Source organism: Tiliqua scincoides, chromosome 4 (genome assembly GCF_035046505.1).
Source record: "Tiliqua scincoides isolate rTilSci1 chromosome 4, rTilSci1.hap2, whole genome shotgun sequence".
In the NCBI taxonomy this organism is placed as follows: Eukaryota; Metazoa; Chordata; class Lepidosauria; order Squamata; family Scincidae; genus Tiliqua; species Tiliqua scincoides.
This window is the reverse complement of record NC_089824.1, coordinates 96,308,241-96,335,816: the sequence shown is the minus strand read 5'-3', so window position 1 is coordinate 96,335,816 and position 27,576 is coordinate 96,308,241. Positions and strand designations below refer to the sequence as shown.

At 42.3% G+C, this 27,576-nt stretch overlaps 1 protein-coding gene across 1 annotated transcript in view; it reads left to right on the top strand.

Moving 5' to 3' along the window:
• The first annotated feature begins 1,410 nt into the window (after positions 1–1,410).
• ANKRD33B (ankyrin repeat domain 33B) overlaps positions 1,411–27,576 on the top strand; it is a 39,596-nt gene continuing 13,430 nt past the window's right edge. The window contains exons 1-2 of the mRNA XM_066626220.1: positions 1,411–1,842; positions 22,936–23,065. Coding sequence (XP_066482317.1) covers positions 1,411–1,842; positions 22,936–23,065 — 562 coding nt within the window. The remainder of the gene's footprint in view (positions 1,843–22,935; positions 23,066–27,576) is intronic.

Here is a 27,576-nt window from a genome sequence, read left to right as displayed (position 1 = left end):
ACCATTAATATGGAAAAGGATTGATCGCTGGCAGTCTTCGTATTCTGGAGCGCTCTTTTTCCTTCCAGAGCGACAAGGGACTGCAAAGCAAAGGGTGACCTTCCAAATGGAAGCAACACTGTAGAGAATGTTTTCACTTTGCTCCTCTGATCACTTCCATAAGGCTGCAAGCTGTTTGGACTCCTTCAGCGAGATCGGATTTCACCTGCTCCCAGTCTGGTGTGTCAGTGTGGTGGGGGAAAACCCTAACAAGCTGGTTTCTCTGTCTTGGCGGGAAAAGCATGTGATCCAGCCTCCTGACTGCAAAGTCATATAGTTCTAGGAAGAAGAAAGCGAGGAGATTTGAGAAACTTTTCAAAGTACCATGCCCAAGACCTGGATCAATACTGGAAATTGGATAGCTTGAGACGCTGGTTTTTCTCTCAGGAAGAGGGAGCGTCCCAAAAACCAGAGGAAGAGGTTGCTGCTGCTTATGCCTGCCACCAGATCGCTTGCTTGGGCGTTTTTCGACTGGGAAGAAGCTGGTTTGGATTTCCCCCTCCTGTTCCTGGATTGCAAAAGCACGCTGGCAGGGAGTTCTCTCTCGGGTTTCCCTAAACTCCCCAGCTCCATGCACCCTGCAGACATGACCGGGAACGAAGAGGTGGGGTGACACTGAATGCTGGAGCAATGCCGCATGCAGGCCGCTTGCAAACACTTGATTTCTCTACGCCTGGCTTCCAGTAAATGCGGGAAAGAAACTCCCCCCTCCTAAATTTACCGGAATAGAAGTTGGAGGGGACAGTTGACAGTTGCACTGGGAAGGATGAGTGATGCTTCTGCTATTCATGCCCATTGGGGTGGGTAGGAAGGGTGCCTTCCTTGCAAGCTGGAGCAGTTGATGTGTTGGGAGTACTGAACGCGACTCTTGACAGACGAGGATAACTTCTTTGTCCTGCCCATGTAGCTGGAACTGAGGGGGAAACTTCTGAGTACCTTTGGGATAGGGAGCCATTTTTCCCCTCCCGTACTTCTGAAGTGGCTGCTGTTGGGTGCCAGTGCATTGGAAGCCCCCTTTCCACCTCAGATCAGTGCCTGTGCTTTGTGGGTGGGTGTGTGTCTCCAGCTCTGAGCTTTGTGTGTGTGTGTCTCCAGGTCTGGACTTTGTGTGTGTGTGTGCGCGCGCGCCTCCCGCTGAACTTTGCGCGTGTGAGGGAGGCAAGGCTGCCCTGAATGCTGCAGGACCCTCGCCCCCTTCAGCCCTGAGCTCCGCAGTGTGGGTCTGTGCCTGTGCTGTGGCGAACAGGCTGAGGCGGGGGCCGCTGGGAGTTCAGCGGGGCTTGCAGGCGTCCCGCCGCCTGAGCTGGGCTCCCCGAGGGAAAGCGCGCCACAGCCTGGGCAGGGCAAAGCAAAGCGCGCAGGGAGGCGACGATGGTGCTCCTGACCGGGGACGCGAAGGGGAGCGGGGAGTGCCGGGGCCCCGCGGCGGGCAGGCTGCTGCTGCTGCTGCCGCCGGGGGCGCTGCCCGGGGGTCCGGGCGCGGAGGCGAAGGGCGGCGACTGCAGCAGCCCCTCGGCGGAGGGAGCGGGCGCGGCCGGCGACGACGACGACTACGAGGAGTACGAGGACTTCTCGGAGCTGCCGGACACGCGCAGCATCGCCTCGGACGACTCCTTCTACCCGCCGCTGAGCGACGACGACGAGGGCGACGACTGGTCGCTGGGGGAGTCGGACCCCGCCGACAGCCCGCAGCCGCTCACGCTCTTCCGCGCCTGCTGCACCAACAACGTCCTCGTCGTGCGGGCGCTCATCCGCCAGGGGCTGGAGGAGGACGCCGTCCGGGAGACCGACCGCAACAAGCGGGTGAGGGAGAGAGGCCCGCGCGGCGGGCAGGTGGGGGGAAGGCGGGAAGGCGAGCCGGGCAGGCGGGCTGCTTGCACGCGCGCCTTGTAGTGGCTGAGCCCGGTCCTAGGTATGTCTACTCAGAAGTAGGTCCCATTGTAGTCTATGGGGCTTACTCCCAGGGAAGTGGGGATAGGATCGCAGCCTGAAAGCCCAATCCTATGCCTGTCTACTCAGAAGTAAGTCCTATTATAGTCTATGGAGCTTACTTCCAGGAAAGTGTGGATAGGATCGCAGTCTGAGAGTCCACGCCTAGGCATGTCTACTCAGAAGTAGGTCCCACTGTACTCAATGGGGCTTACTCCCAGGAAAGTGTGGATGGATTGCAGCCTGTCAGCCCAATCTTATGATGTCTACTCAGAAGTAAGTTCCATTGTAGTCTATGGGGCTTATTCTGGTAAGTGTGGATAGGATTGCAGCCTGAGGCAGCAGTGCTATGCATACTTTCCTGGAACTAAGCCCCTTTGAACTCAGTGGGGCTTACTTACAGCCAGTCACCACACTTGCAATCCCACTTGTCCACTTGCACTCACAGATGGAATTGCAAAAGTTCCTTCCATACTGCAGTGGTTTTGGGGCGCTTGCATTGCAGTGCACTGTTAAGTTCACACTAGCAGACGATGAAAGGTGCTAAGGGCCCAGTCCTGTCCAGTTTTCCGGTGCTGGTGTAGCTGCACCAATGGGGAGTGCGCGGCACACTGCAGTGGAGAGGCAGTCACAGAGTCCTCAAGGTATGGGAACACCCCTTACCTTTGGGGCTGCATTGTGGCTTCGTTGGTGCTGGAAAGTCCAATAGGGTTGGGCCATAACTGGTCTCTCCCTCAAAAAGAAAGATGAAACAGTAGCTTCGACAGCCGATCACACTGTGGTCACTGTGCTGCTCTTTCTGTACCCGTTCTCAAAAAAAGTTGGATTTTCTGCAATAATAAATGTAGTAATTTAAGTGTAGGGGAAATGTCGGTTAACCCCCTGTAAACAGTGAATGGAGGAGGTGAAACAATCCCAGACTAAGCACTACATCTGGAAATGCCCTGTTCGCTGTTCCTGGAGGACAGAACCTTTCCTTGCTGTTGTTAGGCAAGCCCTACTGCCCCATTTCAGAGTTTATTGCACATACACAGGGCCAGGCACCACATAGGCCAGTAGTCTGCCTTCATCAGTCCAGAATCACAGTCATTCTTAGGTTGTGACAGAATAGGGACTGGGTATTGGAGCTGGAACAAAACATGCAACTATAGTGTGAAAATGTACCCACTTGGGAGTTGTTCTCTCCATTTTTCACTTGAAAATGCAGTCAAACAGAGAATGTTCTCCTGTGGGAAATCCCAGTTGGGCTTCCGTCCCCTCATCTGTGTCAGTTGTCTTGTGATGGTATTCAGGTTTACTTCTGAGCAGACACGCAAAACACTTTACCATGTAAATTTCTAGTTGAATCTTACTTGAACCAAGTGGAAAAGGCAGCAGTCTCTGTGTAAAATGAACCCTGTCAACCGCATGGAAAAACAAACCAAGTGTGAAAATATCCACAATCAGACAACTGTACAAACTGTAACTGGAATTGCAATCAGACAACTGTAAAACTCACATGAAGATATCAACATCAGAAAGTAGCATTTGTTCTACTTCTTAGTCAAAATGTTAATTGGGAAAAGATTTTTTCAAGTGTGCTGTACACTACAAATAATTCCAGTGAGCAGTGTAAACACAGTCTGTGTATGCTTCTCTATTCGCTATCATACACGTGCAATCCATGCATCTTTTTTTTACTAGAAACCTGTAGCCAAGGAACTGGCTGATTAGTTCAATGTATTATTTTTGTTATTGCTATACTTTGCAGTCATGTTTTTGATTGGATTTTGTTTATATCCACCTATCGAGTCCTTCCCAAGGACCTAGGATAGGTAGCTGATTTCCTTGGGAAGGACTACCTTCTATAATAATAATAATAATAATAATAATAATAATAATAGACCAGCCAAGCACCCACTTTTTGGCCCTTGTTGCCCTTTAGGATTGTCAGAGTATAGTGCTGTAGTGACCATAGAAATCACAACTGGCAGAATTTCCTTGGCAGAGTCTAGACCAGAGGCATCAAACATACAGCCCTGTGGAAGCCATTTATCTGTCCCCTATGGTGATTTGATGATCCTCTGATTGATTATGATTTCCAGTTTGGCTGCTGCATGCTCATGCTGAGTCCCCTCCTTCCGTTTCTTGCCTCACCTCCCCAGCCAGCAGCAGTAGCAGCAGCAATCTTCTCTGCTTGTATGCAATGACAACAGTACAGAGCAGCCTCTGCCTTGTTCACTCTGCCTGCCTGTGTGTCTGTATGCACCTTCCCTTGTGCTTGGCAGCTGCTGGCAGCTTCACCTTCTTGCCTTCTCCCTGGCTGTTTCTGCCACATGGTCAATGGGAAGCAACCACATTCAGCTCAGACCTTGCCCAGACCAACCAGCTGCCTACAGCAAAGAATTGGTGTTTTGCTACTGTACCTGCAGCCAGACAGATGCTGTGGGGCACCTCAGTCCTCAGGACAAACCAGAGATGGGCAGGTGAAAGGAACACAACCACACAACATGCATCTGAGAGGACTGAGGGTGGGTGAAAAAGAGAGGGATAATCAACAATATGAGAAAGCTTTTGCTATTTTTATGGGGTGAGAATCTCTTGCAGATCTGAGAAATTCTTATGTAAGAAGGGAGCCTGCAAAGACCAGTGACACTTGGGAAAGCTGTTCTAGCCCCTGTTGTCTGAGGCACTGTGCAATGAGCCACTGCCAGGAAAAGAAGCTTAAGTTGTTCAGGTGGCTGATCTGGGTTTTGTTTTTACTTTTTCCCCACCCTCAGTGAATATCCTTGAATTTGACAAGCCAAGAAGTTTCAAGTTCCTGCAGTTATTGGATTCACAGTCCCAGTGGCGTAGCTATGGGGGTGTGGGGGTAGCTGTCACATTGGGCAACAAGCTTTAGGGGGCAACAAGCTGAGCTTGACACTAGTGGCCAAAATTGTGAAAAAATTTGGTCTCTACAAATAATACCATCATGTTATATATCATTGGAAAGGTAATTTAATGCAGAATGCAATGAAACAAACCCCATTGGAATATTCTATCAAAAGTCATGGCCAATTAACCAGAAAATGAAAACGCAACTGCCTTATGGAACAAAAAGTGGATTTTTTAAACTCAAAACTGACCCATGAGACTGATTATTCTGAGAGCCAATGAGATGTTGTTATGCTACAACATGGAACCAATAAGGTGTTAATATGAGTCAGCTCTCATTTCCATATATTATAACACAGCTACTCCTGCTAACTGGTAAACAGGCACTTTTTCAAATGGTGCTCCTCTTATATTTAGCAGGGAAAGAATAACCATCCCTCTTCACCCCAGCGCAGTGTCTCTAACCACTAAGGGGCACATTTTTTATTTATTTAATTAAATTTGATTTTGTCATGGAGGGGGGCTACAAAATCTTCTTTGATCCCAGGTAGCATATAGATGCCTTAGCTATGCCACTGGCTGGGGGAGAGGTCACAGATCAAGTGGATGGTGAACTGCTGGGGGGAGGAAGCAGGTGTCCCCCAATTTGCACTTTTTAAAAAGCCCGGCTGTGATGTCACTTCCGGTCGTGACATCACTTCAGGGGCATCATTTTGAGCTCTGCACCAGGCTACACGTTCATTAGCTACGCCATTGCACAGGCCTGTTGTCTTCTGCCTCTCCCTCTATCTCATGATTGGTGTTTTGTGGACACAGACCAAAGCAGGGTTATGAATGCTTAATCCCATTTATTTCAGTGGCTTAACTCTGTGTAGACTGTGACCATAGTTGCACACACACACTGTCTCCTATTCCTATTCTGTATCAGTATTCCTATTTCTAATATTCCTATTCTTTATCAGTGAGACTGCTGTAGAGCAAGTCAGTCAAACTAAAAAATGTTTCCAACATAAATTGTTCTTTTAAAAATGTAATATCATTGGTTTAGCTCAGTGGTTCTCAAACGGGTGGGTCATGACCCACCAGCTCGAGGAGCACTGTCCAGGAGTGGGGAAATGTTGGCAACAAGATCCCCAGGATCGCATTGCTGCTGGGGACTTAAGGGCTTACCTGTGTCCTTACCTGACATCTTACCTGTGTCCCTGCCATCCTCCTTGGGGTACGAGGAACCCTGCAGAGCCCCCTGCAGGGCTCCCCATGGCTTGTAAAAAGTAAAAAAAGGTATTGCGACCCACTTCTGGGTTGTGATTGCGGAACCGGAAGTGGATCACAATCACTTTAAAAAAAACACTTTTTACAAGCCATGGAGAGGCAGGGCTCCCCACACCCCCCCCCCCCCGATGCCAGCAGGGACTAGGCTGAGTTACAAAAAGCCCCCATGTCCCTCACAGCTGTCTGTCTGCTTTTCACCCCGTCCCTGCAAAGGTTTATTCTGGTCCTTGAACTCTCAGAGAATTTAGTAACCAGTGATTTAGTTTATTCTTGTGCTTATAGTGAGTAAGAACAGTGCTGAGTAAATCCACTATAACCACTACTTCAGCTATGCATGACATTCTCTCTCTCTCTCTATGTGCCACATGCTATAGAGCAGGAATTTCAAACATACAGTCTAACAAATGAACAATATTGAATCAATATATAATACGTTCGGATCATAGGTAGATATAACCTTAATAACTCACAGTGCCTATGAATAGTACTTACCCACCCTGCTAGACATCGTCTCTGTTGTACAAATATAACGTATAAAATTGGCCCACAGGAGATGCCATGAATCCTTTCCAGGGGCCTTCCTGGATGGCTGCGTGTGAATCCTGAGTGGCGCTGCATGGTCTGATGCAGCAAGGCATCTGGTTGAACCCAGAAGAGCTGCCCACAGCTGCAGGAGCTCAAAGCCTGCTTTGAGGACTGGTGGGCCTGGGTGGTGGTGTGGGATCCAGACTGGTGGGTCTGTGGGAGCTTGCCAAGTGAGATGCGCATTGCAGTGCTCCTGTTCAGGTGGAGGTGGGAAGCAGGCAGGAGGTGGGAAGCAGCCAGAAGGAGTGGGCTGACCCCAATAGTGCTTTTTTAAACTTCAAACATTACAGCAGAAGTGGACTTGAACTGTAATATTAATACATAGACTAGTAGCCCACCAAATGGTGTGTGTGGAGGGAGGAGGTGAAGATAATGGGGGACCTCAGCATGTGCCGCTTTTTAAAGGGGACTCGGCACCCTTGGTAACTGGAGAAGCCTGGTTGCACGTGGGCCATGTGTGTATATAGAGATAGCATTATTGTGCATATATAGTGTTTCTAGAGTTAGCAGAAGCTTCTGTGGCAGAAAGCTCAGCAACCTGGAAGTTTGGCAGTGACATCATTGTGTCACTGCCAAACTTCTGGATTGCCAAACTCTGCACCACATGACATCAACTCTAATAACGCTTCTGATTCTGTAATGTTTGCTGTGCAGTTCTGTACCTGCAAAAGTTATCCTCAATTAGTAAAAGCTATTTTAAAGCTTTTATGGTTTTATTGCTGATAAAATGATTGTAGCACTCGTGGTTAAGAAACAAAAATACAGCGTGAACTGAGTGGATGAGGGTGTGAGCTTGCAACTGAAGTCAAAACCAAGCAAAACAGTGGAGCTATCAGTTTGAAAATTGTAATCCAGTATGTGGATTGTCAACCTGCTCAGGAAGGGATTGCCTTCCCCTTGAAAGAGAAGGTTTGCTTCTGTATCCAACCTTGTACCTGAATGTCCAGGTGTTAGCTGTGGCCAAGTGCTTTGGCCCAGCTTAGTTTGGTGTACCAGCTGCATTCTTTCCTGGGCTAATCAAACCTAACCATTGTTGTCCTTGTATTTGTTACATATTGTTTGGACTAATACAGTGTTCTTCAGCCTTGGGATTGGTACCCAATGGGGTCATGAAGGCTCGGTTGTGGGGTCGTGGCAACTCACAGGAATGAAAAAGGTTGAAGACCACTGGATTAGAGCACCACCAGGTAAAGGGGTAGACATCTGGTGTGCCCCTTCATGTACCAGGAGATTGTATCCTAGTCCTGGTCAGATTCTTAGCAGTGGTGCTGAAACAGTTTTCACTAGCACTAGTAGTGAAGCGGTAACTTCATGGTTACTTTTTCTGCTCTATCTAATAAGAATATTTGGTTACAATAAACAGTGCTGGGAAGGCATTACGGAGACAGGTAGTGAGTGGCAACAGGGGCAGGGTTGGGTGGATAGAGTCCCTGGAGGGTGGCAGGATCAACAATGGGTCGTCTGTCTGTCTGTCTGGGTCGTGGCATGAAAAAGGTTGAAGACCACTGGACTATTGTAATGCACTTGACATAAGGCTGCCCTAGAAGACCATTTGGAAATTTCAGCTCATGCAGAATGCTGCTGCTTGATGGTTGACTGGCAGGAAGCATGAAGAGCATATCTCACATGTGCTATGCTATCTGCACTGATTGCCTGTTTATTTCTGTGTGCAAATTAAGGTAATGATCTTCACCTTTTAAGGCACTCGACCAGAGTGTCTGAAGGACCATCCCACCGCATGAAACTTACCATCCCAATTACCTGGCAGCAATAAGGAGATCTCTCTGACAGTCTCTTTAAAAGGTTCCCTTTGTCCCTCCTTGAATGCTGTAACAGTAGTGTCCTAGCTTTACTTGAGACCCTTGAGGACCCTTGAGCATGGGACCCTTGAGCATGTAGTTTTCTGGGCATCTACGCTCATACTGAGGAGGCCTCCATCTAGGCCTACCTACTGCTACTGTTGGGTAAATGAAAAGGAAAAAAAAACAGTGGGCCAGGATTCAATGGATTGTGGGGAAGGGGGGCTCATAGAAGGAGACTTTAGACCTTATTTATGTAATCAAGAACTCAGTAGGATCCAAATTTTAGAACTGGGCTGGGGGGAAATATGAGCTATATTCAGGTTTTTCAGGAACAGCTCTGCTTGCTAAGCCCAATTCTCAGCTGAACCAAGTGGAAAGATTTGTATGGGCAGAGTTCTACAAAACGTTGCACCACTTGCCTTATTGACTTTTATGTTGTCCTTTATGAATGCTTATGTTTGTCTGAGGAAACAACTAATTTCCTATTCATATAATCAAAGCTCCACCTAGAAATCTAGTTGCCCTACTAGCAGAGAAAACTGGCTTCAGCCTTTCTTATAATGCTTACTCTTTTTGTTGCATGATTGAATTTGTAAGCATCTTAATTCTTCTATTAAACATGTTTTATTTTTTTTATTATAGTACTATATGTCCTTGTTTTTGAAAAGGAAATTAACTTAATTACATGAACTCTCTTGAAAACGGGGCACAAATTAATTTTGCAGTGGCTCTCTAATACTTAGCATTCATATTGAGCTTTCAGGAATTGAAAGCACTTCACATATATTATTTTAGTAATCTTTACATTAATCCTGTAAGGTAGGCCATTTTATTATTATTAATCTTTGCCTAATGTGAATGCTCTGAAGTTTGCATATGTTGATCACATTTATGGGAATGTAACTGTCTGTAATACCAGGGTGATGTCACTGTTCTGGTGTAACATGGTTTGTGATATTGTGCAGCTACAATCCTAAACAGTTTGTTAAGGGTCCAGATTTACAGTTGAATACTGGCAGCACATCCAGAGTACTGCATCCAATGTGATGTTTGCCAGAAGGACCTCTACCCAAAACATTACTATCAGGAAAACTGGGTGTGGTGTTATGCCAATATTATTTATCCTAGTAGCTGCTTCATCTACCTAGCATATCATATTGTGCAGTGCAGCATTACTAGTCCCACTCCTTGTAATACTTGCTGAAGCAGTGTCCAGCATTGTTGTACAGTGAAAGAGAAAAACTGCTTTCACAGTGTGATTTGGATTAACATTGGGATCTTAGAGTCTGATCCTATGCACAGTAACTGAAAGTAAGTAGCATGTCAAATTTAGTACAAATAAAAGCATTTTTGCATCATATCCATAAAGACAGACCTTTACTAGTGTATTGGTGTGAATTGCTTCTGAATGACATGTGGCCTGTAGAGTAATGGCGACTGTGCCATCCTGGGAGTAAAGATGTGCAAGAAAATTCTCAGGCTTCGACAGGAACTCCAACTATATATAGTACAGTATATCCAGAGAGAATGGCAGCATCACATTGTACTCACTTCTATGACTGGATCACCTGAGCTCTTAATAGTTTTATTCAGAGGTTCTACCCACATCACGGGCAGCCCAATCCTAAGCTTCACTAGCACTCAAGGATCCAGTGGCACCGAAATGGCCTGCTATTGAGCAGGTGCAGATTTGAGGAGACCTTTGTTGGGTTTTGCAGCCCGGGAGGGGGGTTAAGATATGGCGGCAGAGCCCATACTGACTGCTGGGAGCCCTTGCCGCATGTCCTTCGGCGCTATGGCCCTGCAACTACTGTCTCTGGGCCAGACCAGAGTGCTGGTGCCAGACCCAATAGGATCGGGCCCTTAGACTCTTGAGTGGCATTATCTTAGAGAAGTGCTGCTGATGTTGTCTGATACATCATTCTTTTTGGTGGTTGATTTGTATTTGCACCAACATAATGTATTATTTAAAATAGCTAGCATCAATTTTTATTTTTTTGTGTTTGTGGAAAAGCTGACCTATTTTTGTAGAATAGTCTAGAGATGATTACATGTTCTTCATTCTGGAAGTTTTCTTTCTCAAAAAAAACCCTCCATGTATTATGCGCTGTGAATCCAGACTTTTGCATTTAAATTGATATTGTCTTTAAAAAGCAAACTGTTCTCTACAAGTTACAATAGGAAATAATTGAGAACTGTGTAACCATGTGAAAATTAAAGCTATGCAGTCCACACTGGCACATCTGGGTAAATTACACCAATTGTTAAAATACAATGTGGAAAATACCAAATTTTTCAAGTTTTTTGGTTTTGTTTTATTTCTCGGGGGAACAGTTCAGAACTATTTTATGAAAATAAGACATTCAATTTTCTGTATATATTCCCATTCTTTCCCCTATTTTTTGGGAGTTTATGTAATTTTTAATAGGGAATCAAAAAGTGTATCATGTTCATACAAAATTTGCACCTTCATTGTGACATTCTTTGTTGTCTGCTTTGTTTACATAGCATACAATACCTTTTGTCTAATTATACCCAGGAGTCAAGTCTCTGAGGTTTCCATGTGTTTGGAAAGCTGAAACCAGTTCAGAATGACAGAGCTAAGCCTCTTGAGGGATTTAAGATATACAGTATATGAGTAAACTTGTGTTGAAATCAATAGCAGTTATGTGTGTTCAGAATTTGGCCTTTAAAGTTTAGTCTGAAGTAGAATTGTAGTAAGTACTTCAGTATGAGTCAATTAGATTGCACATCATGTTTTGATGAGATAGTTGGTAGATGACACAGAAATTTGTGTTAAAACAATGAACTGTGTTTTGTATTAAAATAAACTGACAAAAACCTCAGCAATATAAAATTGACAATTAAGTACTTAATAACCTGATCCTATAAATCTGCATTAACAGTTTGGTGCTACAGGAGTGCAAGCAGCATCCTATACTTAGTGAATGACATAGTTCAGTGTTTCTCAAACTGTGGATTGGGACCCACTAGGTAGATCGTAGGGCAATTTCAGGTGGGTCCCCATTCATATCAGTGTATACTTTATTTTTCAGTGTATACTATGTATTAGACTTGATACTCCCATGGGATATGACTGCATTTGGGGAAATGTGACAGATCTGTACTTTTAACAGGCTGCAATGTATATGCTTTTAACAATGATAGTCAATGGGGCTTACTCCTGGGTAAGTGTGGATAGGATTGCAGCCTTTGCAATGTTTGGGGAATTTTTTTAAAACAGGTCAGCAACTTCTTGGAAGGGTTAGAAGGGCTCTTCTTTATTTAAATTAAATTTGTAAACTTTTAACTTCCTTAATTTGACTTTATCATAAGTGGTGGTGTCAAAAGTTTTCTTGCTTGATGTAATTTCTGGCTATGACATTGCTTCTAGGTTAATGACATCACTCCTGGTAGGTTCCAACAGATTGTCATTCTAAAAAGTGGGTCCCGCTGCTAAAAAGTTTGAACCACTGACATAGTTGATAGAAAAATATCACTATATTTGAAAGAATTATCTCCATTTTAAATGCATGTTTGAAGAGACACTTGCCCAACAGACAGGCAAAGAAGGAAGGCCCATAGCCAGGGAGACAGACCAGGGACAGACTACATTTGCTGTCAGTGTGAAAGGGATTGTCACTCCTGAATTGGCCTTCTCAGCTACACTAGATGCTTTTCCAGAACCACCATTCAGAGTGCAATACCACAGTCTTCTGAGACTGGAGGATGCCAACTAAACTAGTGGTATTGTGTTCCCCTGATATAACAAAAGAAATATTTGAGGAATAACAGTCCAGTATGGACATACAAGATTTTAAAATGTCTTTCTGTGTAAAATTGCAGAAAACAGTTTGTTGTTTTGGTTCAGGAACAGTCAAAGTGTGCTTAAGGTCCTATACATTTACCTGGGAGTAAACCTCACTGAAATAAGAAGAAACCACACATAGAAAATTATATAACAAAATTCATCGCTGCTCTTTCCCCAGCTATATGCTGGGACCAAGAAAACTTGACAGCAAGAAATAGTGGGGGAAGAAAAAATGTCTGAGAATTGAAGAGCTGGTAGCAAAGAGCAGCAGCAGCAGCATGCTAAGTAGTGGTAGGGAGAAAAGGTAGCTGTGGGACTGGGGACACTGTGAGTACCAACAAATTCAGAAGTGGAAAAACAGGTAGCTGCTATAGTGGCAACTGAGGAGATGTGGCAACAGAGGATATGGGGTAGAAGTTAGTTGGGTGGAGGCAGATGCAATGGCAGCAGGGTCTGTAGTTCTTGACTTTAAGATAATTTTTGTATGGGTAGGTTCCATTAATTTCATTAAGTTTGGAAATATATCCCTATAGTTGAACATTTCAAGGTGCAATCCTAACCCCTTATGTCCATGCTTTCCAGCACAGACATAAGGGCAATGCAGCTCCTAGGTAAGGGATCAAACATTCCCTTACTTTGAGGAGGCCTCCATGAGTGAAACCCAACTGCAGGATGCAGCATACGTCCCATTGGCTGGAAAGCACTAACATAAGGGGTTAGGACTGCACCCTAAATCAATAATCTAAATCAGGGGTGCCCAAACCCCGGCCCGGGGGCCACTTGCCCTCAGGGACCCACAATCTGGCCCGCAGGGAGCCCCCAATCTCCAATGAGCATCTGGCGCTCCATGCTGGCCTGACACAATTGCTCTCAATGTGAAGATGACTGACCTCTCGCATGAGCTGTGGGACAAGGGTTTCCTCCACTGCTTGCTGTTTCACATCTGTGATGTAGCAATGGCAGTGAAGGAAAGGCTAGCCTTGCTTTGTGCAAGGATTTTTATAGGCCTTGAGCTATTGCAAGACCTTCATTCATTTATACAAGTTCCATCTCTAATATATTCATTTATGTAAATTTATTCAAATTTGAAATGTAAATTAATTCGGCCCCCGACACAGTGTCAGAGAGATGATGTGGCCCTCCTGCCAATAAGTTTGGACACCCCTGATCTAAATCATTTGAATGTTTAAATCACATTATTTATTGCTTAGGAAACATATTTTGCATTACATCAGCAAGTTATATATCATGAAAGTGCCCTGAGTTTACTGGACTATATTTCCTCCAGCAGCCATTTTAACTAATATATATTTTTGATTCAGATGATCCGGCAGATAATGAACATAGTAGAGATGAACATCAAGTTCATGCATGCACTTCCCTTTCCTCCTTACCTTTCATGTAAAGAAATCTTGATTAGATAACAATCCTGGTTTCATATTCTAGTTCAGGGGTGCCCAAACAGCCTGGCATTGGCCTCTCAAGTCTGTGCCTGCTCAGAAGAGGGCGCAGATCCAAGGAGACTGTTATATAGTGGGTCCATGCAAATAAAGGAAGGCATAGTGATAACGGGTCAATATGTTTACTCCATCTTCAGAACAGAACCTAGCAAAAAACAAGGCAAACTCCTGGCTTTTTATAGCCTTTAACTCCGCCCAGAATTCCCATGATTGGTGCAATTGAAACCTTAACTAGAGGGCCAATTGGATGGTAGGATTTCGATCCATCACATGATTGGCCAGAGCTTTCATTAATAGAGGGCCAATCGGATGGTAGGATTTCGATCCATCACCCGATTGGCCAGCCATAAATCTGGGTCAATCAGACCCAGACTGGGTTACATACATAACAGAGACCCATTGGTGTTGCGGCTGCATTTGCTCCCTTACCCCAAGAAGACTTCTGATGTTAGCCCAGCATCCATTGGATCCATCGGCAGCCATGTTAGTGCTGCTGGAGCCTTGGGCGCCACTGGGTTTAGGATTGGGCTGCCCGTTGACAGTTCCTGGTTTGAATAACACATGGTGAAGTGGTTTAGCTAACCAGTTTCGTTTAATTAGCTGTCGTAATTACAACTTCAGTCTGGAGGGGAAGAAGGAGCCTGTAGGCTCAGAGTCCATTCATGCCACATTTGCAATCCATAAATCACGGATTATCTGATTGTCCATTTGGATTATCTGAATTGCCCCTTGTGGATCTAACATAGATGCTCATTGTTGGATCTCAATCATATTTGGAAAAGTCCTTGAAAAAAATACTGATATGAGAAATAAAAATCATGAGTTGAAAAGTGGTCTTCCTTTTACCAAAAAGAAGATGAATTATTTTTTAAGAAGTGAATTTTAAAAATTATTTTTATCTCTAATATAATAAATACTTCTGTTAATCTTAAAATTGCATTTTTTGCAGTCTCACTGGAGTATTTGAAGTGTTTTATGCTTTAATACATTTTATTTTAATTTTTTTTAATATAAAATACAGAAAAGTGTTTTGTGTAATAATATGTCGTATTTTTCCTTTCTCCAGTTACACTGATGTCTATGGCTACCATACGTGTTATTAACAAAGTTGAATATTATGTATTGAGGGAAGAGGTTCAGATGAATAATTTTAATAAGATTGACATATATTATGTTCAAAAAATTAAGTTTGCAGTAATAGAAGCAGTATGCCTTCCAAGAAATACTGAATATTAATTAATATTAGCATTTTCTCTTCGAATATGTCTTCCTACATCATCACTTTCTTTTCAAAATGGGGAATTTCCTGACATTTCAGGATTTCTTAAAGGTCTGACAGTAGAGTTTTGCCATTTGTGTCACTGCAATAGAAATTGCAAGCTGCTAATTAATATGATGTCAAAAATAACTGTGCTGTATTAAAGAGCAGCTACATTTTGAGTTGCTCCCATGTAGCATTTAGTGTACATGGGTTAATTAAAAAATGCTCTGAGGAAACACAGAGGGGAAGGCACATATATTTCAGAGGAAATGTTCTAACTCTTTATAACAGTGGTTCTCTAACTTTCAGGGAGTCTGAGAACCTGGAGAAAGTGCTTGTGGGGGCACGGACTGGGGTGGGGGATGTCCCAATGGTGCCACAGCAGTCACAGTGCTGTGGGCACCCAGGCGCATTTACACATACCCAGGGGGGCTGTGGAGCCCCCTGGAGTATCCTGGAAGCTCACAGCCCTCTTTGTGAACCTCTCCTCTGCTACAATGGGCTCCAATCTGCACTCAGAGCCCACTTCTGGTTTGCGGTTGGAGCTGCAGGGCGTGGAACTTCCAAAACTGGAAGTGGGCTCCAACTGCAAATCGGAGTCCACTGCAGCAGAGGGGAGGCTTGCGAAGAAGGCTGCAAGCCTTCAGGACCCCCAGGAGGCTGCACTGTGCCCCCAGGTATGTGCAAATGCACCTGGGTGCCTGTGGCGCCACAATCACTTTAGCGCCATTCGGGCACCCATTTACAGGTCACTCCCCTTAAGAATGACCCATTTTGGTTCCAATGGTGGGTCGCATCCCACCACTTTGTAAACCACTTCTTTATAATCTTCTGTTTAAAGTTGTTGATTAAAGCCTAACTAATCAAAACATAATTTTAGAGTAGTTCACAAAAAGTCAGTGGAGGAATTACGGAAGTAGTACAAAATGTTAATGTGCATTAGTATCTGATTTGTGGAGACCCAAATTTCGTTGTATAAATAGACAACAGCAATATGTGATGATGGCTTGTAATCCTATTTGTATGATCCATTTTGCTGATTAGATCGGAAGTAGATGAGATAAAGTAGTTATTTAGACAGCCCATTCCATGCCAGTGACTATTTGGTTAACATGCATAGAGCATTGATTTCATTTATAAAAGTGAAACAAGAATGAGAGAAAGTATGTTCAGAAAAAGACCTGAAACAAAATTTGTGTGTTCACATGTACACTATAAACTAATTTTAAAAGAATGAACAACTAATGAAGAAAATTAGTGAACTTAAATGAAAAAATATGGGTGCCTAAATGAAGATGTTTATACCTCCGTGAGACAAATGCAAGAAAGGATATTTCACTGTGGTGTTAAATGGGTGTGTACAACTTGGTGATTCTACATCATGCAAAACAGAATTTTCAACAGGAAAACATCATATACACACTAATCTTTGAGTAAGAAAGTCAAATATTTTTCTAGTCTTTAAGCATAATATTTAATTCTCACTGTTTTTAATGAATGAATGACCTGCATTCGATCTTTAAGTTTTCTGTTACACTGCCTTCCTTCTAGGTTAGTGGGCCTGCACAGGTGTAACTAAAGCTAGATTTGGCCTGTGTGCTGTCTCTGCTAAAATCTCTTACTTAATCCACTGTAATCTAAATCTACCATGATCTTTGCTAAAAATAGACTATAGAAGACCATTTTTTTTCTCAGCTTAGTAAAGCTTATAATTCACAGTGAATAGAGCAGTGGTTGCTTGTGAAAATGACAGAGAATGTTATCTGCAAAAAAAGCTAATATAGTACAGGTGGAGCCTTTTTACCCATGGATTTTTCATCCATGGATCTGGCTCAACGCAAGTCCCTTGGACTTGCGTTGAGCCAGACTCAGCTCCACCTGAGCTCTCCAAAGGGGACCGGAGCTGAGCCAGCATACGTGAACATGCACTGGTTTATCTTAAGGATAGGTTTAGGCCTTAAGTCACCTGACTATAACTGATGAAAAGTTTTCCGCTTCATCTTGAGCAGCTTTTTTAATGCTAACTGTTTTGAGTAAATGTCTATGAGAGTCAAAAATGAACTTGTCCTTCTACATAATTTTTGTAATATATATTCTCAGGAATAGGCTGATTGATCTTGTAGACCAAAAGTTTCTACCAAACTTCTTTTCATTCCTCTATGTTTTTGAATAGACTTCTGCAGGAATAATGTAAACATATGTGAATACCAAAGCTAATTACAGGTGAGACTGGGCAGCAAAATGGCACATGCGTTTCAATGTAAGTAAGTGTAAAGTCATGCACATTGGGCAAAGAATCAAAACTTTACATATAGCCTAATGGGTTCTGAGCTGTCTGAGACAGATCAGGAGAGAGCTCTTGAGGTGCTGGTGGACAGCCCAATGAAAGTGTCAATCCAATGTGCAAGCGCAGTGAAGAGAGCTAATTCCATGCTTGGGATCATTAGGAAAGGCACTGAGAATAAAAGAGCTAATATTATAATGCTGTTGTACAAATCAATGGTAAGGCCACACCTGGAGTATTGTGTCCAGTTCTGGTCGCCACATCTCAAAAAGGATATGGTAGAGATGGAAAAGGTGCAAAAGAGAGCAACCAAAATGGTTACTGGGCTGGGGCACCTTCCCTATGAGGAACAGCTACAACGTTTGGGCCTCTTCAGTCTAGAAAAGGGGTGCCTGAGGGGGGACATGATTGAGACATACAAAATCATGCAGGGGATGGACAGAGTGGATAGAGAGATGCTCTTTTCCCTCTCGCATATCACCAGAACCAAGGGACATCCATGAAAGTTGAGTGTTGGGATGTTGCACGGTGTCTTTAGGGTTCAAAACAAACTCAGCAGACTGAAATTGTGGTGATTTCCAAGTCTTTATTCATTGCCAGCAATGGGCTTCTCTCGGTGGTTCAAAATGGGGAACACAGAGAGCTGTGGTCTCTCAGTGTCCCAGAGAAAAGGCAACATTCCCTTCTGGGTGTGACCATTTATACCTGTAGGTTCTTTGTCTCGAGAAAACTCCAATCATATTTGTTAGAGCCTGTGATGTCGGATATGGGGATTTTTCCATTGGCTATTGCCATATCTGGAGCATACATTAAACATCTCAGGTTACTGTATTCGCCATTTTGGAGAACTCCTCCCCTTTCTGTAATGTCAATACTATTTCAAAAGGGGGCAGTGTGCCTCTATCTTAATTTTCCCAATTACACTAATCTTGTAATAATCCATTTATTTTAATCCGTGTTTATACTTATTTTAATCACCTTTTTATCCTCTCTTCTAATCTAATTTTAATTATTTTGTAACTTTTTCCTACAAGAAGTTATATAGAAATCTCTGATTTCTATAAAATCTCTCTTCTCTGATATAAACTGCATTTTCAAGAGAAATCTCTTGCTGGAGGCCTCTCTCTCCCACATTCCTGAGGCTTCTTCCTTATTGGATTCTGCCAACTTTGATATGTAGTTCATATCTGTTCTGTCAACTTTGAGTTTGAACAGACTCCCTGTTAATGAGTCTGTGCCTACCAAGATTAATTATTCTCATTACTAGTAATATTCTTAAATTCACTATCTATTCTGGCGCCTAGGAAAGTCTGGGCATTTTAGTTAGTTGTCAGGTTTGAAATATTCCTGCTTAGATAAGAATTTCACATTCCACATTAGCTGTACAGCATCTAATTTTGCAAGCCTCACTCTAAGGCAGACTCAAATCTTTTTAACTTAGGTTTTCCATTATTAATTTAACTAATATTCAGCAAAGAATATACTTGCTAACTTCTGAGTTTACAAACAATAAATTTTGTAACATTATATGTGCTACCTTCCCTTTAAATGACTTTAGAACAGCTTTTAAAGTCCCTATTTGGTGCTTGAGCTACAGAATCAAACTGTTCAGAAGCTGCATTTTCACTTGTGGACTTCATGTGGCTTCTGTTGACCTCTAATCTCTCCCTACTAATTATTTTACAACTTTTACCCAAACAAAACACTTCTGCTGGCAGTTTGCTTCTGTTTACGACTTCATCAGTTAACCCTCATTACCCCCATTAGGGTTCATAATCTTGCTACTGTCTTAGAGATCATAGAAGGCTCCCTCTTGTCTAAATGTAAGCTTTTCTTCTGCAGCCTAACTCTTAGATGTTACACTGTTTCTCTGTAAATACATTATTTTAAACTTTATTTTGGTTTAACAATGTCTTTTGGCTTTTAAAATAATCCAATGTGCTCTTCTGTGTGTTTTTCCCTTCTCTGCTCAATTCTGTCTTGGAATTGCAAATGAAGAAGGGGGGATTCCAGCAGCAAGCAGTTAGTCAAGGGAATTCTTTGAAGCTTCAGCTTGAATCTATAAATCTTACCTAGTTAGCTTGACAACTAATTGCTGTTATCTTGATTGTGTCAAATTGGTTTATTGCTTAAGCAATTAACTACCTCTGTTTATCTATCTGGGACCTCTCTGTGTTAGGCTAGCTCTGACTCTGAAGGGTGACACAGAGTTCATTTGATTTTCCCTATTCTCTATTTCCAAACTTATTTACTAACTTATTTACCCATTTCCTCTACTTATACTTTTCTTTTAATTTTTGTTCTTATAAAAGACCAATTAGGATGTATCCTTGGTTCCTTCCCAACAGACTTTTCCTTGAGGACTCCCAGCTTGTAGTCCTTCCTCTAAGGCTTCTGGGTAAAATGGATCTAAACTCTTCTTGGCAACTGTGCTTGTGAACATGCTAACATACATATTTCTCTCTAACATAACATAACATTTGGCTCATACATACATTTGAACAACATTAGCACATGAACATGTATACAGTTTGGATTACCTCTGCCAGCTTGCCTCAGGGAGAGTTAGGACAGACAAGAAAATATTTCTTTACCCAGCGCATAATTAGTTTGTGGAACTCCTTGCCACAGGATGTAGTGATGGCATCATGCCTCGATGCCTTTAAGAGGGGATTGGACAAATTTCTGGAGGAGAAGTTCATTATGGTTTACAAGTCATAGTAGGTATGTGTAAGTTCTTAGTTTTAGAGGCAAGCTGCCTCTGATTGCCAGATGCAGGGGAGGGCACCAGGATGCAGATTGTGTCTGTTGTCTTGTGTGCTCCCTCAGGCATTTGGTGGGCCACTGTGAGATGCAGGATGCTGGACTAGGTGGGCCTTTGGCCTTTGGGACTCTTATGTTCTTAAATATTATTATTATTATTATTATTATTATTATTATTAATAATAATAATAATAATAATAATAATAATAATATTATTATTATCATCCACGAGGGATCCATTCTTGAACCCCCTCGCTGATACAGAAAATTGCGAATGATCAAATCTACGATTTTCCACCCTTCTGGAGGGCTTTCTGAAGCCCACAGAGGCAGTGTGTGTCCTCCTTCTGCCTTTCCTCTTGCTGCCTCCCCTCTGCTGGCTTCTGAATGGCCCGGAGAGGTGAAAAAAGCCACTTCTGGTTTCCCCAGGAAACCAGAAGTGACATTTCTTCACCATATAAGGCATTCCGAAGCCTGGGGAAGCCATCCAGCCGCTTCCCTGGGCCTCAGAATGCCTTATATGTTTATTTACTGCTTGGATAAAAATCATTTTTATACAGCATATTTAATACATTGTGCTGTGTAGCAACTTTGCATTTCCTGCTACTGTGTGATGTAGTGCTTCATTCTATCAATAAAAGCATTTCATTTGTCTTATTTCTGAAATATTTGGATTTAAGTCATAAACAGATTGCTTTATTCACAATAATAATAATAATATACAGTATTTATATACCGCCTTTCTTGGTCTTTATTCAAGACTTTATTCAAGGTGGTTTACATAGGCAGGCTTATTAAATCTACGCAGGGATTTTTACAAATTGAAAGAAGGTTCTTTCTTTCAAGAACCACTACATTCAAGGTGTTACACTCCGATCTGGTTTAACATTCTGGCCTCCATCCTCCCACACTCCGAGCAGATGGAACAGCTCAGCTGCAGCTTGCCAGCTGCTTCAAGGTCGCACGGTGCCGGTGGCCTTGAACTGGCGACCTTGTGGATGTTAATCTTCAGGCAAATGGAGGCACTACCCTCTAGACCAGACCTCCTGCCCATAATCCTACAAGTTTGCTATAATCCTAAAACTGACCATTCTGGTCTTATGCAAACATTTTTTATTATGCAGACATTAATTTTTGGTAGACTATTGTTTAATGAATACTTTTAATCCCACATTGCTGTACAGAATGAGGGCACCACTTCTTTTGGACCGCTATTGTTTCATTTCTGAGTGAGCAGCAATCTGCTGGGAAGGATTAGAATTCCATGTCTTAAAAAAGATTAAGTTCTCAGTAATGAGAAACTATAGTGCTTAGCTAAACTACCATAAATTACTAACTGTGCTAACTCATAAATGGTGTCTAATGGGCACTGTGGATTAAATGTCCCATATCAATTAAAACTGTATGGCCACATATTTAAGCATTTTTGAGAGATTTATAACAAGTTAGCATATTTAGAGTTTCGTGCATATGCAAATAATCAGGTGGAACAGAACTGAAATGCCACATAACTAGAATAGTTTACATTTGTTGCAGTCTCCTTTTCTTGGTTCTGGATGATGGGTCAAGCAGGGCAGAGCAGTGAATTCTGCTTCCTTTATGTGAGGGAAGGATAAATTCAGCGGATCATGCTTTGTTTGGGACAGGACTAAAGTGAGCTACTGCTGTTGCACCTTTCATCCAGTATCCAGGAGGAATATGGGGAATAGTACTACTGTATTATGTTCTGTTCATTTCAGTAGGGATCATGTAGGATACTTTCCCCTTGGTTTTGCCCTCCATCTTATCTGGTGGCTTGCCTAAGGCTATGAACTCATTAGGATTGTGATAATAGACACAATACAAGCCTATGCATGTCTACTCGGAAGTAAGTCCCATTGATTTCAGTGGGAATTACTCCCAGGTAAATGTGTACAGTATAGGACTGCAGCCTTACTTAAGAGTGAGTCTCATTGAACTCATTAGGATTTAATTCTTATACATGTATATAGTTATGCTGCAAGTGGTCTTAGGCAAGCCACTATTCTCTCAGCATTAACTCCAATCTACAATACAAGTGGCAGTGCCGCTGGATGTAGCAGTAGCTATTTTGGCGCTGCTGCACCCAGGATTGGGTGCACCTAGGATTGGGCTGTAAAGCATTGTGTAAGCCTCCTGATATTGCTTTCTGATGCTCTTAGTTCAGTGGTTCTCACACATTTAGCACCAGGACCCATTTTTTAGAATGAGAATCTGTCAGGACCCACCAAAATGATGTCATGACCAGAAGTGATATAATCAAACAGGAAAAATTTTTAACCATCCTAGGCTGCAATCCTACCCACACTTATCCTGGAGTAAGTCCCATTTACTTTCATTGTTAAAAGAATATAAATAGTAGCTTGTTAAAAGTACAGATCTGTAACATTTCCCCAAATGCAGTCACATACCATGGTAGCATCAATATATTAAAAATAAAATATTGAAATGAGTGGGGACCCACCTGAAATTGGCTTGCAACTCACCTAGTGGGTCCTGACCCACAGTTTGAGAAACACTGCCTCAGTTGAGTCAGAATTTTGTTTTCATTCTATTATATTTTATTGTTTGCTTAATTGATTCCCTACAGTTCTTTTATTAAATTGATTTTATATACTGTATTTGTATTCTTGTTAGCTATTTTGGGCTTCTGTAAAAATGGAAAGTCAGGTAATACATTTTAGAAATTAGAAGTAATAAAAAATGCATTCTGATTTGGCACTTCCACTTGGGTCCATGCCTAGCTGTCACATATTAATTCCCTCTGAAAAAATAATGCAAACTGAAAAATGATATGAGGTTCAGTGTGCCTGAATTTGCTTCCCTGTAACCACCGTCTTATTTTTTATTTATAGACTGGCCTTATTGTTGCATGTTACCAGGGTTTTGTGGATATTGTAATAGCCTTAGCACAATGCCCTCATATTGATGTTAACTGGCAGGACAACGAAGGAAACACAGCTCTAATTACAGCTGCCCAGGCAGGTAAGGAGGTTTGATCCTCATTACATTTCAGCATCCAACCATGTATATGTTTGCAGTGATCAATATATTGTTGTCATTGTGATGAACCAGTGAATGTCAGGGGCTTTCCTTAATGATTGACTCTAGTCTATCAAATAGTCTTTGCTGTATACCCTTCCATTCATTTCAGAGCAGCTTGTCCTTGTAGTGCAGCCCAGCATTATGTAAGCAAGGTTAACATGAATGTAACGCACACTACGCTCCATCTTCTGAAATAGATCTACTGAAAATGACTAACTGCACAGTCTTATGCATACTCCAAATATTAGGCTGCAATATTTAGGCTGCAAACCTAAACACGCTTACCTGGAAATAAGGCCCCTTAGACTCAGTGAAACTTACTTTTGAGCGGACATGCATATGATTGCACCAAAATGTTTTCTAAGTTAGGAGAAGAAGATGCACTCTATTTTGTTTTAATAGTAAAATAGCATTTTTTAAAAAGTGACATCTTTTTCTTTTTACTCAAGTAACTATAATATGGCTTGTGATGTGGCATGAGCGCCCTGCCCTCCATTGTAAAAAATGGAGCAACAATCTCCTGAACCGTTTACTAGTTTATGTGGAACAGACAAAAAAAACCTCCACAAAACAATTTTAAAAAATCCAGAAGTAACAATTATTCATATTTCCTCTCCACAGTATTAAATAAAAATAAATAAAAAACCCATTCTCATAAAAAGAATTGAAGAGGGGGGAAGTGTATAGAAGGGACTAAGTTTCAATGAATGGGCATGCACTATATTTTTAATATGATAGTTGTGAAGTTGTGTAGCCACTCTGTTGTGTCTGTCATTATCACAGTTATCCTTCTAAAAACTGAAGTTTTGCCCAGATTGAAACAAGCTTCTCTACCCTTTCACATGTCAGTTTATTTCTTGATTTAGTGTGAGTGTTTCCAAACATAGACCAGATTCTTTCACATGCTGCAGAAGATGGAGGAATCTGAAGAAGGCGAGAAGCAAGAGGAGTCAGAGGCTGTGTTGTGCATAGACCTTGCCACCATGTTACAGGATACTTTATAATTATTAAGGTATCACCAAGCCAGCCAGTTTAGGCTCACATGGCTTGTGCTTTCCCAAGGGGGATTTTTGGACTTCTCCCCACTTGGAACAGCAGGCCCTCATGCCACACCTCTGCGCTGTGGAGGCTTACTCAGAGGAGACTTCAGTCATATGTTTGTTAAGGTAAACTGCAAATGGAAAAAGTAACTTCTCTCTCAAAAACACTGTATTTTGTTATAGAAAATACAAATGCTGATGCACTCAATAATTTTCTCCCATCCCAATCACCTCAGTGTTTGTGTTGTGTCTAAGTGGGAATCAGAAATATTTTCAACACAAAAGCATTAGTACTCTATGATCTTTTACCTTGTCCAATTGGCTGTTTACACCAGCAGAACACATGTTCTGCTGGTATAAATAGCGTTATGGCAAGCATGACGTGCCAGAGTGTGCAACTTGGCCACCACTGCAAGCAGTAAACACCCAAGTCCATGAGAAGACAGGTGCTGGACACCTGCCAGAGCAAGTAAGACAGTACAGGGCTCATGAAGGAGATGAGGAAGGGGTGAACCAGGGCGGGTGGGATGGGGAGGAGATGGGGTGTGGAGGAGGTAGGATTGGGCCTGGGTTGGGGATGAGTTCAGCAGCAGCAGCACCTTTCGAATCCTACCCTCTTCCTGGGACAGATCTGCTTTCATGGGTGAATGTGGACTTGCACCAGTTACAAAGCTGGCAAAGGTTGACCCATGGCACCTGCTGGACCTTACCCTGGGCAAAGGAACAAATGTTCCCTTACCCCAAGGAGGCCTCAGCATGCCATAATTCCCCCACAGGTTACAGCAGAAGCTGCATTGTTGCCTCTGCATCACCCTGCAGGGAAGTAGGTAGGACTGAGCTGCCTGTCTAACAATTTTATCTTATATCATTTTGAAGAACAATTCTCTGTAACTCATTTCTGTAAAAATATTTGTGTATTTTCCTGGTTACTTTCATTAAAAATAACCTTTTAACTAGAATTAAGTACTCTTGGGTACTCAGTAACCTGCTTTGATTGTGTCCAGTCAGGATATATAACTGGACAGTAAAAGGATTACAATTAAGTCTGCCTCTTTCTGACCTTTATACTTAATTTTAATGAGCTCAGCATTAATCCACAGTGCTGACATTGACTTGGTATCACCTGTCAGTACTCGTTACCGATCTCCAAAGAAACCAAGGCTTACTTCTACAGGATACATAGAAATTTTCTTCATTGTAATGGGATGTTATTTTTTTTTTGTTTTGTAGACCTGAATATTAGTGCTGACAACCTTTATTTCATTCAATATCTTATTAAATTATTTTAGTATTACTACATGTAGATTATGGTGTAGGGGTGGAATTATGGTTTCAAAGCTGTGAAAGACTTACTTTAAAATTAGTAGGAATACACTAGAAACAGCTTTACAAGGAATTTGTATGCCTTTTTAATTAAAAGTATATTTCTTGATAGATTTTTATGGTCCTGATTCCTTTTCAGTGCATTCTTTTTAACTTTTCAAAACTGCCATGTATTTACTTCACTTATTTTTTTTCAAATGGATTGTTTCCCTCTCCATCAGACTCTGCAATTGATATTTTCTGAAAACTTTGTTCCAATAACTTTCTCATAATACATTTGGATGTTGTTAAGCTATCTTAAGGGCAGGAGGTCTGGTCTAGAGGGTAGAGCCTCCGTCTGCCTGAAGATAACATCCACAAGGTCGCCAGTTCGAGACCACTGGCACCGTGCGACCTTGGAGCAGCTGACAAGCTGAAGCCGAGCCATCTGCTCGGAGCGTGGGAGGATGGAGGCCAGAATGTGAAGCCAGATCAGAATGAAACACCTTGAATGTAATAGTTCTTGAAAGAAAGAACCTTCTTTGAAATTGTAAAAATCCCTATTTAAATAGGGATTTAGATAAAGCCTGCCTATGTAAACCGCCTTGAATAAAGTCTTGAATAAAGACTAAGAAAGGCGGTATATAAATACCTGTTGTTGTTGTTGTTGTTGTTAAGAATTGAAGTTTGTTGATTTCGTGGCAGTTCAGAAGAATGTAATTGCACACAGTGTTGGAGCAGGCAACCTTTCAATTAGGTCCAATCCCAGATCTATCCTTCTACATCATATCTCTTGATGAGTTACGAATGCATAAAGGGACTCATTACTTTATACGAGGGGTCCCCAAACCATGGCCTGTGGGTCAAATTTGGCCCACAGTGAGCGCCACCCAACCCGTGAGAAGCTTCTGTTCCCTTGCAAGTCTCTGGTCCCACACACCTCAGGCAGCCACAGGCAGCATCTCAGGAGAAGGGGACTTTTGTCCCCTTCCCCCAGGTAAGGGAAGTAGCCCTGCAATGGGAAGAGCATTCATGTCGGGCGGCGAGCCCCACACGAACGCTCAGGATCCCGCCTCCCTCCCCCCAACACTGCCAGCACACATTGTCACAAATGTGCCATAAGCTACCTGGGCTACTGCCAGGCAAGCACCAGATTATATTTCTCTCCCCTCTCTTATATTCATATAAGTTCCATCTCTAGTGTATTCATTTATGTAAGAAGTTTATTCATATTTTAAATGTAAATTAATTCTTTTTTTCCCCTGGCACCTGACACAGTGTCAGAGAGATGATGTGGCCCTCCTGCCAAAAAGTTTGGACACCCCGTTTTATATCATTGTTGCTGTGCTCAAGACTCTCTTGCTTTTGGCAGTTTTCAAGCATCTATAACTGCTCCCAAACCGAGGAAGCAGCTTAATTTAAGTTTTTTTATGGGGTATTAGCATTATGAATTAATTGTGCATTCTACTGGCAATAATTTTTCGTAGCCTTGTTAGTTTATGTTACAAGAGCTCATAAAACCAGAGGTTCTGATTAGCATCCTCCCTTTCTCCTGCTACTTCAACTGTGAGCAGATATTAAGACTATGTTTTAATATTAGAGCTTTTAAATGGGTTAATTAACTGATTGCCATTAATTGAATTAGCAACTACAGCTAGGTATCACCAGTATTTTTATCTGAATTTAAATTGAAGCATAGATGTTCATATACTACTATGTTCACAGTATACAAATATGCTCACTAATTTAAATGATGCGAAAAAGAATCTTGTGACACCTTGTTTACTTACTATTATGGATCTTTCTTGTCTTTTCCATGTTAATCTCTCTCTCTCTCTCTCTCTCTGTTCAGGTTCTGTCCCTCCTTTTTTCTTTATAAATATGTCAGTGTTTCTTCTATTCTTAAAGAAATGTCATTCTGTTCCCCACATAGCCAAGCTGATGACTCTGGGAAGCCTACAAGCAGGACTGGAATGCAATAGCCCAGCGTTTCCCAAACTGTGGGTCTATGACCAACCAGTCATGACTCAGTTTTTGGTGGGTTGTGAAACTTACAGGGCAGATTAGGATATGTGCATCAAGGGTTAAACAACCTCCTACTGGGGTAGC